This window comes from Triturus cristatus, chromosome 2_2 (assembly GCF_964204655.1).
Source record: "Triturus cristatus chromosome 2_2, aTriCri1.1, whole genome shotgun sequence".
NCBI lineage: Eukaryota > Metazoa > Chordata > Amphibia > Caudata > Salamandridae > Triturus > Triturus cristatus.
In genome coordinates, this window is record NC_140582.1 from 963155409 (window position 1) to 963173690 (window position 18282).

The window sequence follows — 18282 nt, forward strand, 5'->3', positions numbered from 1 at the left end:
ACCTTGAGAATGTATGTCTGCCCTTGGCGAATGTTAGGTGGCTGTACTTCCTCCCCTTGTTTGTTGTGGCCTCAGGGCAGTGCCAGCTCTGGACAAACAAAGAAGGAGGTAATCTAATAAACACTAGTAATCAGCTAACCTCAAGAGAAAACATCAGGCAAGGATGCTGCTTTTGGAACAGGGTCAGGTTTATAGAGACACCATTTCTAACACAGGGATGGGCTCGGAGGCACGCTGTGGGAATATAGATTTGGGAGATGTAATATCCTATGGCATAGAAACGAGGATTTAATGCACTCCTAACTATGGCACAATGTGCGGTACTCTTGCCTATGCATCACAGCCTGGTGCTCTGTGTGTGGATACACTCTGTCTATACTATGTCACTGGTATCATTTAATTATCGTAAACCTAATTGCTGTGAAGGAATGCCCAGGCAGCAACTAAACCAGCCCCAAGCAAACCTTCCTGCCAGGATTCTACAGAGCTCCAAGCAGCAAAGAAGTGAAACCAAGCCCTGGACCGCTGTCAGCCTAGCAGGGAAATGTTGATGTGTTTTCACTACTCTCCAGTGCGGCCAGGAAACGACCCGTCCGCACACGGCTTCTTTAAAAACAAGCCGCGCTGCCTGGAGCTATAGTCTCTCCCCTCTCTCTCCGTCTTTCCCTCTCCCTCTCTGGCGCTCCTGTGCCGAGGCTCGTTCGTTTCCCCTCTCCTTCTCCTTCCCCCTCCCCCTCCTCAGCCGCTTGCTACTGAGGGCTCCGGCAGCAGCTTCCAGCCAGCCAGTGGAATCTGTGTGTGCGCGAGCGTGTGCCGCCGCCGCTGCGAGTTTGTACCGGGAGGAACACTCCGCACATGTGCTCTGTATGGAGATTGGCGCCGCTCTCTGTCGCTTGAATCCGCGCAAGCAGGCGAGATGTCCAGCACGCCCCATGACCCCTTCTACTCCTCGCCCTTTGGCCCCTTCTATAGGAGACACACACCATACATGGTGCAGCCGGAGTACCGAATCTATGAAATGAACAAGAGGCTGCAGTCTCGCACTGAGGTGAGTGCCCTTACCTTCTTAAAGCAGCCTCGGCCATGCCGTCACAGGGGCTGCATTCCTTTGACGTGCTTGGTTTATTTTATATATTGTATATGTATATATATATATTCAATGTGGTCTTGTGACGGCTATACTGCCAATGTGCGAGTGCTGTTGGACAGCAGTGTAGATGAAATTAAAACATGCTGTGCTGTAATGTATGGTTTATCACGAATCCACTCTGGAGTTTCTTTCTTTTATAGATGTTTATTTTTTAGATGGATAATGTTGTTTGCAATGTATGGGAACATGCAAGGCTACACATACAGTAACTTGTGCATTTAACTTCTGTGAAAGGAAAACAGCGTGTGTGAAGAAAGTAGTTGGTTCCAAACTTGCTTCAGCACCACAGGCTATGGGGAGACCGTTCCTTTCAACCATCTCATATTAAACGTAGAGGCATGGTGCACACCTAGTTGACAAATATCTGATATTTTTCTAACAGCGTGCGGGATAGACAGCCCTTTTCACATAAAGTTGCCTGAGTGGGAACTTCCAGAGCTGTATTTCCTGGCGGCGCGCTGCGTGCATCCCATTAGCAGGTCGCAGTGACACACAGCGCGCGCAGGAAAGCCCCCTTTCTCTCACAACATATAGCGCACGTGCTGGGCCGAGATAAGCAAACAGGGATTCACCGGGGGATGACGTCACAAAGCACACCTCTCGGCTGGGATAGAGGTGGTGACCACACGCGTGAATTCTTTAGCAGAAAGGATGGGTATTAGAAGGGATTCCGGAGGTGAGCAGATGTATAACCATCTGTTTGATAAAGTGCGCGGTTCTTCTCTCTGAGAGGAGGAGCAGAGAGAACTTTGCAGAAGAAAGTGTACATTGTTGTTGGAGCATCTTGAAAATTTGGGGCTGTCAGCCCGGCTGAGGCGGGCACATGACGTGTAGTTGGGAGATGCGCTATTGGCATTGGTGACATCACGCTACGCGGTTGCTTCTAACACTCTGCGGTTACACCTGTTATTAGGTTGAGCACAAGTCCTTTGTAAATTGTAATTCACATCGGTGGGTTCCAAGGCCCGACATGTAGTCCTACCTTGCATGAGGATTGTCATTAATGCTGGATATACATATCTGATTTAGCTTTTTGAACAAAAAAGAAGCGATCTTGTGTGTTAAAAACAGTTTCTGCAGGTTTGTTTAACTTTTGCACAATTAGCACCAGTCCTTTGCTGATGGTAAAATAGCTTGTTTTATAGGGTTTACATCACTGATTGATCAAACATACATTACACCTGAAAGATCAACTGGACAACTGAAAAAGAGCATGCATAGGAAATAAGTGTGGTATCTGCTAATTTCACTGTTTGCACATGATTGTAAATGACCCTAAGAGTACAGGCAGCAGGCAAACCTGACCAGGTCACTGGACTCAAGTGCTCAGGGGTCACAAAGCAAGGCGTGAGGTCTGGTGGTGGGAAGCTTAAGGATATGTACTGTTGTGTATGCCGTGGGCATTGTCACCCTGATCTGTGTAGCATACATACACAGTGTAGACTGCTCTTGTATGGGCTGATGTCTTTAATTGAGAGTAATAGGTATCAGAAGGGCTCTGGCATTGGTCTGATGGCAGCGGTAGAAAATCTGACATTCCTCTAAACAGAACTGTTGAACTAACTAGTGGCGAAGAGACTTCAACAAACTTTCAGGGGACAATTTCCAAAGGCATTAATGAGTACCTGAAGCAGTACTCAGGAATACTACTTAGCCTACTCTTAAATGCCTTTGTAACTTGCCCACAAAACAGATTATTCTGGGAATCATCATATACAATTATTACAAATTTAGAGGGCTGCAAACTCTTCATTTTTACTTATGGAGGGGTGTGCATTTTGAAGCTAATGAATGAAGGCGTTTACAAGTATGTGAAGTTCTCCACGTGTTTATAAATGCCTTAAGTAAATTGCCCCATATAATTGTTTTCAAGTAGTTTTTGCTACTTCTCTGAATTTCAGGTGCTATGTTTATGATTTGATCACAGACATCTCATGCACATTTAAAGCCCTGAAACACACATCCTATAATGCGAGCAGGTTTTTCATTTAAAAGTCTTAATGCTTCTACAAATATTTACCCGCAAGCAACTCCCTGACTGGGTTTACCGATCAGATTCTAGGTAGGACTTTATATCTTAACAAATTCTTCTGCACACTATTCCAACTTTGGAAAAAAAAGACATTTGGAAGACTGTCCTATGGGTGGTATTGTTAGGGCATTTTGCTATACATTAACAATGGTCATCATTTTAACTTTAATTTTAATGGAAATATTCTAAAAATAGTTTGGTTTTAAACGTATAACTATACAGTTATTGAAATATACAAAAAAGATGGACAATGTATTTTCCAAACTTTTTATTTAAATTAGTTTTCATTGAAGGCTTTTTACAATACGAGGAAAGTGGGTTTGCAAAACTCCGTTTAAAGAACATTATATTTACAAAAGAGTGTACAAAATTAACAACTGGAAAACTGAAGAAAAATATATATTATAAAAGTACTGAAACATTTGTAATGAAGCAATAATGTTCCTTCTTTTGCACGTGTACAAAGTCTAGAAAAGATGGTGTAGGGCAAAAAAACAGCCTGAACAAGAAAAAAGTGGGTAAAGCAGAGAAGATGCATGTACAGAACACCTGAGGCAGAAAGGGAGAAAGGTAAAAAGAGGGGCAGGACTCATCTCACAAACATTCTTGACTAGGAGAAATAAAATAGAGTATAACATCCATCCACTATTAACCACAGTATAACTCAACAAAAAGTAGAGAAGATTTCATTGAATTTAAATGAGGTCCAGTCTTTTATAAATGATACATTCAAGTGTGGAGGTCACGATACATTCTGCAACCAAGGGGCCTATTATGATGGCGGGCGGACCGGTAAACGGGACCGACCGCCAGGAGTGCGGCGGTCCCGCATTAGCAATTAGGATATCCTGGCTATTCAACATTGTGGCGGGTGGTGCTGTAAGCAGCACCCGTCACAATATTGAATATGCACATTGTGTATTGGCATGCACAATGCCTGCCACCTTGAGTATGCCAATGCAGGGGGGTATCATAGGTACCCCTCATGTGCATCGCCCACCCCCCAAACACCCAGGGGCCCGCACCTGGCCCCCACAGCCAAAGCCTGCATGCCCAATGCCACCATGGAAAGGCCAAAATCCGCACATATCCTAATATGGCGGGCGGTGCCTGCTGGGCACCGCCACCATATTAAGGCCCAGGACCGCACAGCAGGCAATCGTAACGATTGCCTGCCTGCGGTAAAGCGGCTGACGGTCTTTCTGTTTGCCGCTGTACCCCCACCATTGTAATATGGTGGGGGGTAATTGAAGTGCGGGTGGGCAAAGATGTCAGGCGGTGGCGATCGGCCTGATGTCATAATGGCCCCCATAGTTTCGGACTGCGTTTTCTTAGCTTATTTACAAAGTTACATCTGTGTCATGCTTTTCAACCCACTATCTTATTAAGTATCATTCAATTTTACTTATGTATGTATTACTCAGTTTTACTCTTGTGTTGTTACTTTTAATGTACGTTTCATCTGCCACATTGCAACACAGACCAACTACTTGCTCCGCACGGTAATTAGTTGAATTGTTATATATCCTCTAACTCCTCTCCTGTTTCTTCCAATGATACTGTGGTAGACATGAATGCTTTGCATTTTAGACCTCAAATCAAAGCAACATACAGCAAATGCATACAGAAAAAGAGTTCTCTAACCCGAACAGAGTTATTAGTGATACCAGTGACTCTGAAAAATAGCTTGCAGTGATTGAAGAGAATCTTTTTGCACCACCACACTTCCCAGTGTAGACAATGTCATAAGAGATTAGGTTCAGTTCACCGTTTAAAATAATAGCTTATTTTTAAAGGGTTATTCACAAAATGATCACCAAACACGTTCCCTTTATTGTGGCAGAGTTTGTTCAATGTAAGAGAAATACAAAAATTTATATGAGGCCCAAGTTCAGGAGAATGTTCATCCCTTCAACAGTCTTGAAACTCATGTACTGTTAGAAAATGTACCTTTTGCTATGCATCTGGTGATTGGCAGAAATGATTACAGCTGAAAGAAAACCACTTGGCAGTTGAGGGGCATACTGATGCGTCACTTAGTGTAAACCTATGGCTGGTAAGTTAGACTTGTCTCAGTCCCTCTTGTATTCCTTCTCTGCACTCTATGCAGCATTCTCTTGCTTTGTAGCTTGTCCACGTGTGTACTATATACATACGGACATGCTCGCTCACTTATACAGCAATATCTCATGAACGAATATCCATAAATTATGCGAACCATAAGCTGTGCGAAACTTACATGCCTACTCACAGTGTCAGGAAAAGCCTCAGTACTACACAAGGATTCGGTTCCAACATTGGTTTAATTCTTTGTGACTTCCACCCACCATATGGCTACTACTACATTTACACATCGTCTGATACACCATGTATGAATTCACAAATAGTACAGCCTATCTGAATATTCTGGTTGCTGCAATTTTTCTCAGGCTATTCAATGTACGCGCCCATTTATGCCTAGTGAGTTTATAAAACATAATGGGTTATTAATGTGAACAAATGACAGTGCATACATTTGAGGGCTGATGGGATACTCTGGTAGTACTTCTTCACATACTCCTAAAGACGTGTGCTTTGACACCAAAACATCTAAATGGAAATAAAGGGGGATATTCAGGGAATATTCACATGCAATTGCACTACTGGAAATTACTGTGTTCGCTTTGCACTATTACTTTTTAACAGCTTGACAACTCGGGGCACACATTTAGGACTATGTGAGGTAGTAGTCTTATAGCGCGCTTTTTGAGGAAGTACTCCTGTTAAACTGCTTCCCATATTCATAAACTCATTTGTGAATTTTCCCTAGTGTTATTTACAACTCATAGAAATAGCGAATGTGCAATATGAAGTGCTACATAGAATCAAGTTTGTTCTTTTGTTGATGAAACCCAGAAATATGCTACCACTAGATTGGTTGTCAGCAGTGATTTCTGTGTGTTTCATAATCCACCCATTCCTTGATCTGCATTTAACCTATGTTACTCTTAATTGCTGCCAGAAAGAATCACTACCACTGTGTAGGTGATGGAAATATTGCTGCTCTGTTTGTCCCTACTGCAGACCAATGTCTGGCATGACAAATCATTTCCCAGATCCTTTTTAGGTCTCGCTGAGTCAGCGCGCATGCACTGCTTGGAGAGACATTTAGTAGGTGAGTTTTCAAAGTGCTGCTTGCTGGCCTAGCGCTTGCGTTCACGCGAGCGTGCACGCGCGCAGCCTGCCGCCATCTGTCTTTCACGGGTGATTAGCACCGTGATGACTTTCACTTTCGCAAAAGTAAAGAAATAGAAAAAACATCTATTTCTTTATTTTTGCTATAATCGCAGCACCCGCGCTTTACTTTTAACATTAAAAGTAAAGAGCGGGTGCTGCGATTATAGCAAAAGTAAAGAAATAGAAAAAAACATCTATTTCTTTACTTTTACTATAATTGCGGCACCCGTGCTTTACTTTTAATGTTAAAAGTAAAGCGCCGGTTACTTTGAACATTAAAAGTAAAGCATGGGTGCCGCGATTATAGCAAAAGTAAAGAAATAGAAAAAAACATCTATTTCTTTACATTTACCATAATCGCGGCACCCGCGCTTTTCTTTTAATGTTAAAAGTAAAGCGCCGGTGCCGAGATGCTTGTTGTCATTTGCTTCTTGGGGTTTGTATATATTTACAGCTGTGTGCGTTTAATGGTGGCATGCCTTCTTTTCACAGATGGCCAGTAAAAGAGTTCTTAGAGGAGCTCTGCTACATTTTTCACCGTGCCACTGCTCGCAGCTAATGAGTGCCCACACATGGTACAGAGTCATTATGGTGCATGCATGTGGGAATGATTCTCTAACAAATGCTATCTTTCAATTTCGAAAGGGAAAAGGGAAATATGCTTTAGCGGGCCTACACATTGTACTTGTTGCTGCCTGTGCTGGTGCTGTTTGCAAGGTCATTCATGAACAGAATGGATTTTAAATCTCATCTTCTTGTGTGATGGTCCCTGTTTGAACTGCACGCACTGATACAACACACAGATATGTGGCACAACTCCTGTGCAAACACATTTTGTGTGCACACTTTCAAGAACATCTCTCCCTCTTCTCGTATCCTTTACAATTAACCATAAATACCGTTCAGTTGTCTGCAGAAGAATCCGAAAGACCTCTGGGTCACAGTTTCACGATACTAAAGAGCCAATCTGTTTTTCATCCTTCTGAAGCCTTTGAGATCAGAACGAATTGTACCTGGAAAGCAAGGACCACGTTAATGTGCGGCCTCAGTTGGCCAATTTGTACCCAGTCCAAGCAGCATTGGTTTCTGCGGCTTCGTCCCCGTTTGTAGTCAAAGGTCAAAGGAAGGAGACTGAGAGACATGTAATGAGACGTCACTGATGTACAATGACAGGGGACACGCCTAGTTTGCATGCTTCAACCTGCTATTAGAATTGGCTGGGTCGGCAGATATGGTTTCTCACAGAGAGTACAATGCTCGTGACTATGTGTTAACACACTCAGTTAATTCAATTCATGCATCAGAGTCGTGATTTTAGTGCTGTGGGCAGGTGTTTGTTTTGGTTTGTCAGTCCAGCAAGTACTGTAAAGGTACTTTAAAGGGTGTTACTTTGTGTGGCGAGACAAAGCATGGGTGTGAATCATTTGAGAACAAACGTGACATCATCATGCTGTGCCAAGACCTGGTACATATTTGACCAATCAGGGGCCATATTGCACAAACTGCTTATGCAGCCGCTTTTGTAACGTGCCTGCGCAGTCCTGAGGGAGCATTCCCTAATTGCTTTTGGGAGTGGGCTTGTGAACCTGTTCTGTATTCTAGAGGTGTGCTTCACCAGCGGGGTGTAACCTGAACAATATCCTCAGAAGGGGCTGGGGTAAGCCGTAAGTGGGTGCAGTCATTGTGTGTCCCAATTATTAAAATTCATACCCCAGTGGGTTCCTTGGAATTGAAGATCACTGTTTGCGCTGCCTTTACATGCCCCAAGATAAAGGACTCCGCTGTCCTCTCGGCATGCCGTGATTGCAATGCCGCAGGGCCGCTCACTCAGCAGCAGGGCGTTCTCGCGGTTTAGGCGTGCCGCTACAAATCCACAAAAGTTGCCCATAATGAGAATGCCTCACACAGCGCGAGCTTAAATCCATTTATTTCAGGTTGCAGCAACATGCAGGATTACAGTCCCAGGTATCATTCCTTTGCCAAACGCGTTTCAGACTCACATGTCCTTGATCACTGGCAGAAATACGAACATCAACAAGGCTGCTTGACGGTGACTGAATTTATCGAGAGTCCCGCCCCAGTGGGCGTGGGCAACAAAGCCTTCTGGAACTCGAAGTCCCGTGAGTTAAACCCCAGTGGGTGCAGTCATTGTGTGTCCCAATTATTAAAATTCATACCCCAGTGGGTTCCTTGGAATTGAAGATCACTGTTTGCGCTGCCTTTACATGCCCCAAGATAAAGGACTCCGCTGTCCTCTCGGCATGCCGTGATTGCAATGCCGCAGGGCCGCTCACTCAGCAGCAGGGCGTTCTCGCGGTTTAGGCGTGCTGCTACAAATCCACAAAAGTTGCCCATAATGAGAATGCCTCACACAGCGCGAGCTTAAATCCATTTATTTCAGGTTGCAGCAACATGCAGGATTACAGTCCCAGGTATCATTCCTTTGCCAAACGCGTTTCAGACTCACATGTCCTTGATCACTGGCAGAAATACGAACATCAACAAGGCTGCTTGACGGTGACTGAATTTATCGAGAGTCCCGCCCCAGTGGGCGTGGGCAACAAAGCCTTCTGGTACTCGAAGTCCCGTGAGTTAAACCCCAGTGGGTGCAGTCATTGTGTGTCCCAATTATTAAAATTCATACCCCAGTGGGTTCCTTGGAATTGAAGATCACTGTTTGCGCTGCCTTTACATGCCCCAAGATAAAGGACTCCGCTGTCCTCTCGGCATGCCGTGATTGCAATGCCGCAGGGCCGCTCACTCAGCAGCAGGGCGTTCTCGCGGTTTAGGCGTGCCGCTACAAATCCACAAAAGTTGCCCATTAATGGTTTGCTCGATGTAGGCAACTACAGGTACCAGCATGCTGAGAATCTGAACTCACCTGAGAGGGCCCACGTGGACTGCAACTGCATGCATGAAAGGCGCCAAGCGAGCACTTCAGTTTTTCATCAGTTGTCAATCTCTGAAGAAGAAGCCAGAGAGGTTTGAAACGCGTAAGGATTACAAGATTTTCGGAGCAGAATCGCCGGTTTTTGGAAATAAAAGCTTTTGATTAAGCATCCAGCAGTTGTGTGCTTCCTTGCCTCAGGGCATCTTTTCGTGAATTTGTTGCACGGCAGCCCGGCCGTGAAGGAAGCGCCACCCAGTGAACATGGGGCCCAACAGGGTTCGAACTTTCCAACCTTCAGGCACAGCTGAGATAATGAAAGCAAACTCCGGTCTGCATTTTCCGAAGCCCACTGGGGTTATTTAATTTTAACAAGGACACTGAAATATGAACTGAAACCCACTTGGGATTAATGGTTTGCTCGATGTAGGCAACTACAGGTACCAGCATGCTGAGAATCTGAACTCACCTGAGAGGGCCCACGTGGGCTGCAACTGCATGCATGAAAGGCGCCAAGCGAGCACTTCAGTTTTTCATCAGTTGTCATTCTCTGAAGAAGAAGCCAGAGAGCTTTGAAACGCGTAAGGATTACAAGATTTTCGGAGCAGAATCGCCGGTTTTTGGAAATAAAAGCTTTTGATTAAGCATCCAGCAGTTGTGTGCTTCCTTGCCTCAGGGCATCTTTTTGTGAATATATATATATATATATTCAATGAAAAAACCAAAGGTTTCACACATGTTATAGTTAGCTGGACATTTCACTCGTAAAAAACCAATGAAATTCCCCCGTTATAGTTAGTTCAGCTAACTATAACTTGCGCGCCCTCAATGCACTACTGATGACGTCACATATTACATCACTCATGACATGGTCACTGACATAACTCATGACATCACTGATGACATCTCAAATGACATCACTGATGACATCACTGATGACATCATCCAGTGAATGTGTGTTTTTCTGAAAATTAAATATGTTTTATATATGTATATCTCAAGGTCAATGGAAGAATAAATGGGTATATAAGTGTCTAAATGGATGCTTTGTTTTTGAAAAATGTATTGTGTAACTGACTGATTAAGTGTATCATAGTGAATACATGGCTTACTGAGTAATGTTTAAATATGAAAATATCTGTATCAGTCTCTCACTTTGTGTATAAGTGGCTGCATGGGTTGGTGATTAGCTTCATGGATGTCTATATAGGTTATTAGTTGTTTTTTTGAGTATCAGTCTGAGTGTCTGTATGGTTCGGTGGGGTGTATTACGTAGTGCATAGGTGCATGAATGAGTGATTCACTCTTTGTATGTGTTGAAGACAGCATGTGTGCAGGACTGTATGGGTGGATGAGTGTGTGTATGGGTGTGTTAGTGAGTGAATGACTGTCTCAATAGTGTCTTTATGAGTAACTACATATCTATTAAACTAGTATATGTGACTATTGGTGTATATAAGTGAGTATATGTGAGAGTGAGAGATTGAAAGAGTTCCTGTATGAATAAGTATGTGTTTATATAAATGACTGTTTATAAGACTAAGTATGTGTAAGTTTCCGTTGAAGTAAGTGTGGTGGTGTGTGTATAACTGTATAAGCTAATACATGTATGTTTGTTTCTTTATTAGCATGAGTGATTATGTGTGAGTAACTCTATGGATGAGTGGCATTGTGTAACAGGATGTATAGGTGTATGAGTACATATGATGAGTGAGTGCATGTATGAGTGACTGTATAGGACTGTTGGTGAATGAGTGGATGTGTATGTGGTTCTTAGAATTACTTAAGAGGTTGTTGTAACTGGTATTGGTATGTCCATTGTTTTGAAAATTTTAGTCTCTATTTTTGAATGTGTGTATCAAAGGTTATATTAGGGGAAGAGGAGGTCTGCCACTCTATCACAAGGATGATGTCATCAGTGATGTCATCAGTGATGTCATTTGAGATGTCATCAGTGATGTCATGAGTGATGTCAGTGACCATGTCATGAGTGATGTAATATGTGACGTCATCAGTAGTGCATTGCGGGCGCGCGAGTTATAGTTAGCTGAACTAACTATGACGGGGGAATTTCATTGGTTTTTTACGAGTGAAATGTCCAGCTAACTATAACATGTGTGAAACCCATGGTTTTTTCAGTGAATTTGCAAGGTTTTTTAAATGCTAATTCTTATTTTTTATTTTTTTTTGTCAATTTTTTTAACATATTTTTATTTTAATTTTCTATCCTTTTTTAAAGACTATGGTTAAATTTTAAAAATTCTACAATATATTTTTTATTTTTACCATTTTTTTAAACTAAACAGGTAAGATTTATTAGTATAACATAGTGGTTTTTTTTTCCCCCTTTTTTTTTTTTATTATTTTTTTAACGTGCGCGTACGGTAAGCGCTTTTATAACGTTAGATTTCTACGCTGTTTGCGTTCATTTACGCAATATGCGTAGACGTACGTCACGCGCGCGCAGCGCGTAACGCGTACGCTGCACGCGCATGTTACGCGGAAGTGAAGGGGCGTGCCTGTTTTGCGCATGCGCGCATGCGCGTGTCTTTTTTATGCGCATGCGTACTTTTGCCGTAAGCGCACCGTAAGCGTAACGTAAGCGTAACGTACGCACACGGTGGGTCATGTGATCATGAAACACAACTTTTGATTGGTTGAAACTACTTTCAGTTCTAGAACTCTCCTACACCACACCCATTCCCCTCATTTCTGCTTGTGATCCCTTAGGAGAAGGAGCTGAGTTGTCTTTGTGATACGATGGCAGAACAGCAGAACTCTTCTGAGAGTGAGGCTAGCAGCACTACCTTGAGGCAGAGAAGGAGGAAACAAAAGAGCTCTTTCATATGGGAGTATTTTTCTTTTCCAGAGGGCAAGAAAAAGGTAAATGCACCCTTAGTGATTTGTAAGCTTTGTGGCCGTGTACTTTCAAGAGGGAATCCCAACAAGAAGTATTCCTTCGGGAATCACACCATGTTGAGACACCTTCAAGATGTACACGGTAGGACATATGCTCGACATACTGAAGGTAACCCTTCAGTAAGTCAACCAAGCACATCCACAGCAGCTCAGCCTGGTCCATCATCTGCAGGGCCGAGTCCATCTTCGGCAGGTCAGCTGAGCCCTTCATCTGTGGGGGGAGCATCTCCTTTTTCTCGTCCTCTGGAAACCAACCATCGGTTTGCGAGGGTTTTAATTCGGTGCGCCACTTGTCATGATCTAATTTGTCATAGGGAGACCAGTGTTGCCCTAGTGAACAATTTAATAGATCAGCACATTTGTCGTATCGACTAATATTCCCATTCTTTCTTTCCTCTGTCCCTGCATGAACACAACGGCTCTTTTAAGAGCCAACCTTACCTTTCAACTTTTTTTAATATATTTTTTTAAACTTTTTTTTATTTTTTTTTTACCGTACGCGTACGGTACGCGTAATTTATTATTTTTTTTTTTTAAAAACAGTAAAAATCAATTATCACATTACAAGGTCCTTGAGAGACTACAATGATAAACTGAAAATGTGATTGTGGAGAAGTGGAAAAAAGGGACCATGAAATTTTTGACTTACCATACCCACTCAAAAAATTATTTATTAATTAAAATTAAATTTAAATTGCTTTAAAAATGGTTCAAGTTTTCGAAAATTTTCTTTCTCAATCTGAAAAAAAAGAAAAAAGTATTAATATTTAATAAAACATTTTATAATACAGTACACATATTTACATATTTTCCCAAAAAATGTTTTGCCTTTTTTTTGCTGTTTTCAGAATATATTGCATTTCACTATAAATTGTGAAAGCAATTGCATTCATCATTTAACAGCGGGCAAAAAAAAAATAACAATCTCAAAGATTGTTTAAAAAAAGCCCAGAATCTCTTCTCACTTAAACATAACATTATAGAAATCCATAATATTCTAAAAAAATATCATCTAATATCAATACTTATTTCTTTAAAATACCGTCTGACATTTTTGTTTCAGAAGTATAATCACAAAAATATATCTCAAATAACTCCACAATACATCTGGTTCCATTTCCTTTAGGCCAAATAGTAATTTTAAAATTCTTTTTTGATTAAATTTCCAATGTTAATCCAATAAAATTCCAAAATTTAAATTGTACAGATCTCACCGATTCTCTGTAACATTTTGGTTTCCGAAAGATTAATTAATAATTAAATAAGTCCACAATACAATTGTTTACCTTTCCTCATGGCCAAATAGTAATTTTAAAAATCTTTTTTGAATAAATTTCCAAAGGTAATCCAATAACATTCCAAAATTTAAATTGTGCAGATGTTACCGATTTTCTCTAAATTTTTGGTTTTCGAAAGTTTCATTAAAAATTAAAAAAGTCCACATTACAATTGGTTACCTTTCCCTTAGGCCAAATGATAATTTGAAAAATCTTTTTTTTTGAAAATTCCAATGCTAATCCAAAAAAATGGTAAAATTGTTTTGTACAGATCTTGCCAAGTCTCTCTAAAATTTTGGTTTCAGGAAGATTAGATAGGAATTTGCTAAATCAAAAGGCAAACGTTGCTTGAAAATCAATTTTGAATCATTACACAGTGTCCAGCCTTTTTCACATTTAAGATAAACTGTGTAATGTCCAGAAGTAACAGTAGGTCCTTCATGGAAAATTATTGCAACTGTTACAAAAGTTTTTCCTGAAATTGATAATTGCTGTCCTGTAAACTTCTTTATTAAAGTATCCAATTTTGAACCATCAGCTTTACATCGTTGCATCGTTAAAATTACATACTGTCCGTATTCCTTTAAAATTAACGTTGAAAACATTTCAGATTGACACTCACCGCATTCCATGCTATGATTAGCATCTTTAACTAATTTAGCAAAAGTGACTGTTTTACTTTCTGGCAATGTTAAATAAATAAACCTTTCAGAATCAACATTAGAGCCACATGTATTGTAACAGTTTTCACAACTATGTTCCCATTTATAAGAGACACCAAACATATTTTCAATGGGAACCCCTTCTTCTTCCAGTACCTGAAGAAAAAACATCAAGAATTCCTGTGCGTCTTGCTGTACATTTTGAGAAAACTGTGTTCGTCCTGAACATACATCTAAAAGTTTTCTAATTTCAGTAGCACTTTCTATTTGAGTTTTATCATTACTCAGCTTTTGAAAAAGGAGACTCAACTCAGAACAGAATCTTTTTCTCTGATTTACTATTATCTGCTCTTGCACACTTTCCAGAAAAAATGCAACATTCAGCACTACATTAGCGTAGCAGTTGACACCAGAGCTATTTTCAAAATGACATCCTACAACCTCTTCTTCATTTTCCTTTTTCTTTTTGCTTGCAATTACATCACTCCTCTTTTTTTTCCTCCTCTCTACATCTTCATTACAGATATTCTCATTTCTCCTTTTACGAGAAACTACACGTTTCTCCAACACAGGATACTGACCTAAATGAGGAGCATAGGTTCTTCTTGATCTATTATACTCCTTTACACAATTTGTATCAGCACTAACTTTTGAGTCATCAAAGTCTATCATGAATAAACCAGATAATGTTTTCACTCGTGACAAAGCTACATAAGCCATACCTTCTTTGAACACAGTTGAACCAATGTTCACAAAAGCACAATCTACAGTCAATCCTTGAGACTTGTGAATAGTTACAGCATATGCTAGAGAAAACGGAAACTGCTTCCTACGTACATATAAGTCTTTCACAAGCATGAAACGAACTGAACAACGACAAATGTCTTTAACTTCTTCTATCTGATCAAATTTTATTTTTAAACATTCAATTCCATCTTTTTTCTGATAATTAATAAAACCCACAACTCTTCCCATAGCTCCATTAACTAAACCTTTTTCAACATCCAAATTTCTCCTTAAAAATACTCTACAGTTCATGCAAACATATAGATTTTTTTCTAATCCAGCTGTTTTGGAAATGTTCTTCTCTAGTGAATCCAATTTATTTTTCAGTGTGCCTGTTAATGTGATAGTAATTCTTCCATCTTCAATTTTGTCCACTGCTTCCAATTTCCTGATATCTTCCTTTTCCAATTTTAAAAGCTCCTCATTGAATATTGAGCATTCACGTAGAGTTGGCATTAAGCAGATGACACTTTTGTTTTCTGCAATGTTCTTGTATATCTTCTCTGCAACTATTTCTTCCTTTGGAAATAAATTATGTAGCAGCCGACTCTGTAATGCTTTTTTGCCAACTTCTGTGAGTAGTCCAATTCTGATATCTTTCAGAATACTTCCATATTCTTCATCGTGTGCTTGCCTCATATTAGTAGTAAGTTCCTTGTACTCAAAGAAGGACCAAATATTTGCATTACCGATGCTTCCCAATGACTTCTTTGTGTCTTCATGTGTCACAGTATTAAACACTGGTTGTCCTTTAACTGGAGTAAGTTGTAGGAGATCCCCAAAAACTATGACATGTTTTCCACCAAATAACACGTCATAGTCTGTCCTTAGAATTTGCTGCATTCTTAAATGCACAAAGGCAAGCATTAAGTTTGATACCATGCTCACCTCATCAATAATGAGAACTTGCATCTTCTTCAATACTCTTGAAACTTCCAAGCATGCTTCTCCAGTTAGCTTGTTGTATTGTATTTTGTTCTCATGCTCCACTGGTAACATTAGCAAACGATGTAAGGTGATTCCTTTTATGTTATATGCTGCTAACCCAGTTGGAGCAGTAACCACACAAGACAAAGTAGAATCCGTTTTTTGCATGTAGGTAGCTTCTGATGACTTTTATTAAGAAACTTTTTCCAGTTCCAGCTTGTCCGCTTACATACATCCTGATTGGATGAAATGATGTGCATGAGCACTCTTTTTTTTCATGTAGAAATCCGTGATCAATTTTGCTTCTGATCTCTTCATAAATTTGTTGCTGCTCTTCATTCAGTTGTCTTTCCAAATTTTGTAAGTCTATAAATTCTTCTTGAACTTGATTCATAGCCGTTTCCACTTCATTCATGGCTATTGATGCTTCATTTTCAACGATTGGTTGTCCTAGGGGATCTTGACTGAGTGTTCCTGAACTTTGGCTGTCTTGAGAACTGTCTCTAGCTACTTCAGCTGCAATTGTAGTTTCCTGTTCAATTTCTTCATTTAACATTTGCAGATAAGTTGAGAATGTACTGCATTGTATGCTGTCTTTGCAAGCATTAAAAGAATCTTCATAGCTTTGAAATTCTCCCAGTAGTTCATCCTCTGTACGCCATGGTTTAAACAGCTGTAAAAGAGCCAAGTAGTAAAATTCCTTTTTGTCAGTAGTGTCGCAACTCAGCTTCCTGTGATTTATCAAACTTCCTTTTGTTTGCTTCACCAAACATCCTTCCTCACCAATGACTTTATATTTTCCATTGTTGATGTCTTCTGCGGCTTTCCGTGAATAAATGTAGTTCTGCAGCACTTCATAGAGACACATGTTCTCCAGATGATGACTTCTTTTTGGATAATATGTGTCCAACATGTTTGATTTCAAAATATCTGTACTTTCTGGGTCATTCTCGGCCAAATATTCAATTTCTCCAACAGATTTCAGTACCCGATTTCTCATTGCTGCAAGGCCTAAACTTGCCCAAATTATTCTTCTTGATTTCGAGTAGAGACTTGCAGAAGATAACCTATCTGAACATTCGTAGGATCCAATTTCTCGATGCGATAACATCTTTAAACTGAAACTGTACAGCTTCTTACTGACAGTCTTCTCGTGAGAAATCTCTTCCCACATTTCTTTCAATTCAGTTTTTTCAGATTTAGTAATGTAAGACGTTACATATCGAGCAACAGCAATGGAATTGTCAGCTACATACTGTATATCCATGTTAGCATTCCACATGGATAAAATGACTGGGTTGTAGTCATTTATATTTTTTGATTCTTCTTTTCTTTTTAGGTTGTAGGTATTCTTAGGTGATTTTCTTGTGATAGTATGTCTCACAGATGACATAAAACTGTTTACTCTTCCATTTGAAAGAACAGGTCTAGGAAATCCAAATCGACATTTAGTGTAGTATTTATCTTTGCTCTTGTATTTCCGTCGACAGTATTTTCCACACCGATGACTTTGGAAACGTAAAACTTGCTCCTTTAACTTTTTCTCTTCTGTGCTTTTTGGTATAGCACATGTTGCATATTCTTCAATGTAAGATAACACTGCTTCATCAGTATCTGTTCCAAACGTTGGGGCATCCTTGATCCACAACAGCATATGAATATGAGGAGCACCTCTTGCCTGGTACTCTTTTCTCCAAAAGAAATCCACTACTTCTCCAAGGGGTGGATTTTTTTTATTGCAGATGAAGGACATTATAGCCTCAAATCTATGATTGAAATATCTGCAAACATTAACCGGATCCAATGAGCACAGTTCTCCTGCTGTCTTGTATTCAATGTTTTTAATGTTTGAATTTGCCTCTCGTAGAAAATCCAGTAAATCATCCCAAGCGTACTCGGCACAGCTTAGGGTAAGGAACCATGTTGGTGTTCCTAAATTCCGTAACATGCATTTTAATTCACCATGGCGTCGGTACCAACATTCATTTGTCCCACGCTGACAAGCCATCAGATTGATCAGTTGTGTTTCCAAATGATCATCTCGGTGCTGCACTTTCTCCATAAAATCCTTAGCAGACACATTTTGTAAATGTACTCCACTTTTTAAAATGTGATTTATTGCATAAGATAGTGCAGACAAGTCGCTTTCAAATAAAAGATGGAACAAATAAGGAATACTTTGTTGAAATCTGGGATCTTCTGCATATAGTCTTGTAGTCCGATACTCAGAAGCTGGAATCTGTTCTGGACGTTCATCGTATCGTCCTCCTTTTCCTTTAGGAAACAGCTGGGGAAAACATCGAGCTTCCAAGCTCTCCTCCCATACACTCACGGGAGTTCCTTTTGCTTTCTTCATCTGAAACAGATCAATATTGTCTCCCATAACTTCTTTTGAATGTAGAGGATGTATGCTAAAATGTTCATAA

At 40.4% G+C, this 18282-nt stretch overlaps 1 protein-coding gene across 4 annotated transcripts in view; it reads left to right on the top strand.

Annotated features, from left to right (window-relative positions):
* Positions 1 to 596: 596 nt before the first annotated feature.
* LDB2 (LIM domain binding 2) overlaps positions 597 to 18282 on the top strand; it is a 1323491-nt gene continuing 1305805 nt past the window's right edge. For 2 of the 4 annotated variants that reach the window (XM_085642377.1, XM_085642379.1), the window contains exon 1: positions 654 to 1048. In XM_085642377.1, coding sequence (XP_085498503.1) covers positions 917 to 1048 — 132 coding nt within the window. In that variant the 5' untranslated portion in view covers positions 654 to 916. Of the gene's footprint in view, positions 1049 to 18282 lie in introns of all 4 variants that reach the window. The other 2 variants (XM_085642378.1, XM_085642376.1) reach the window with 2 other exon arrangements.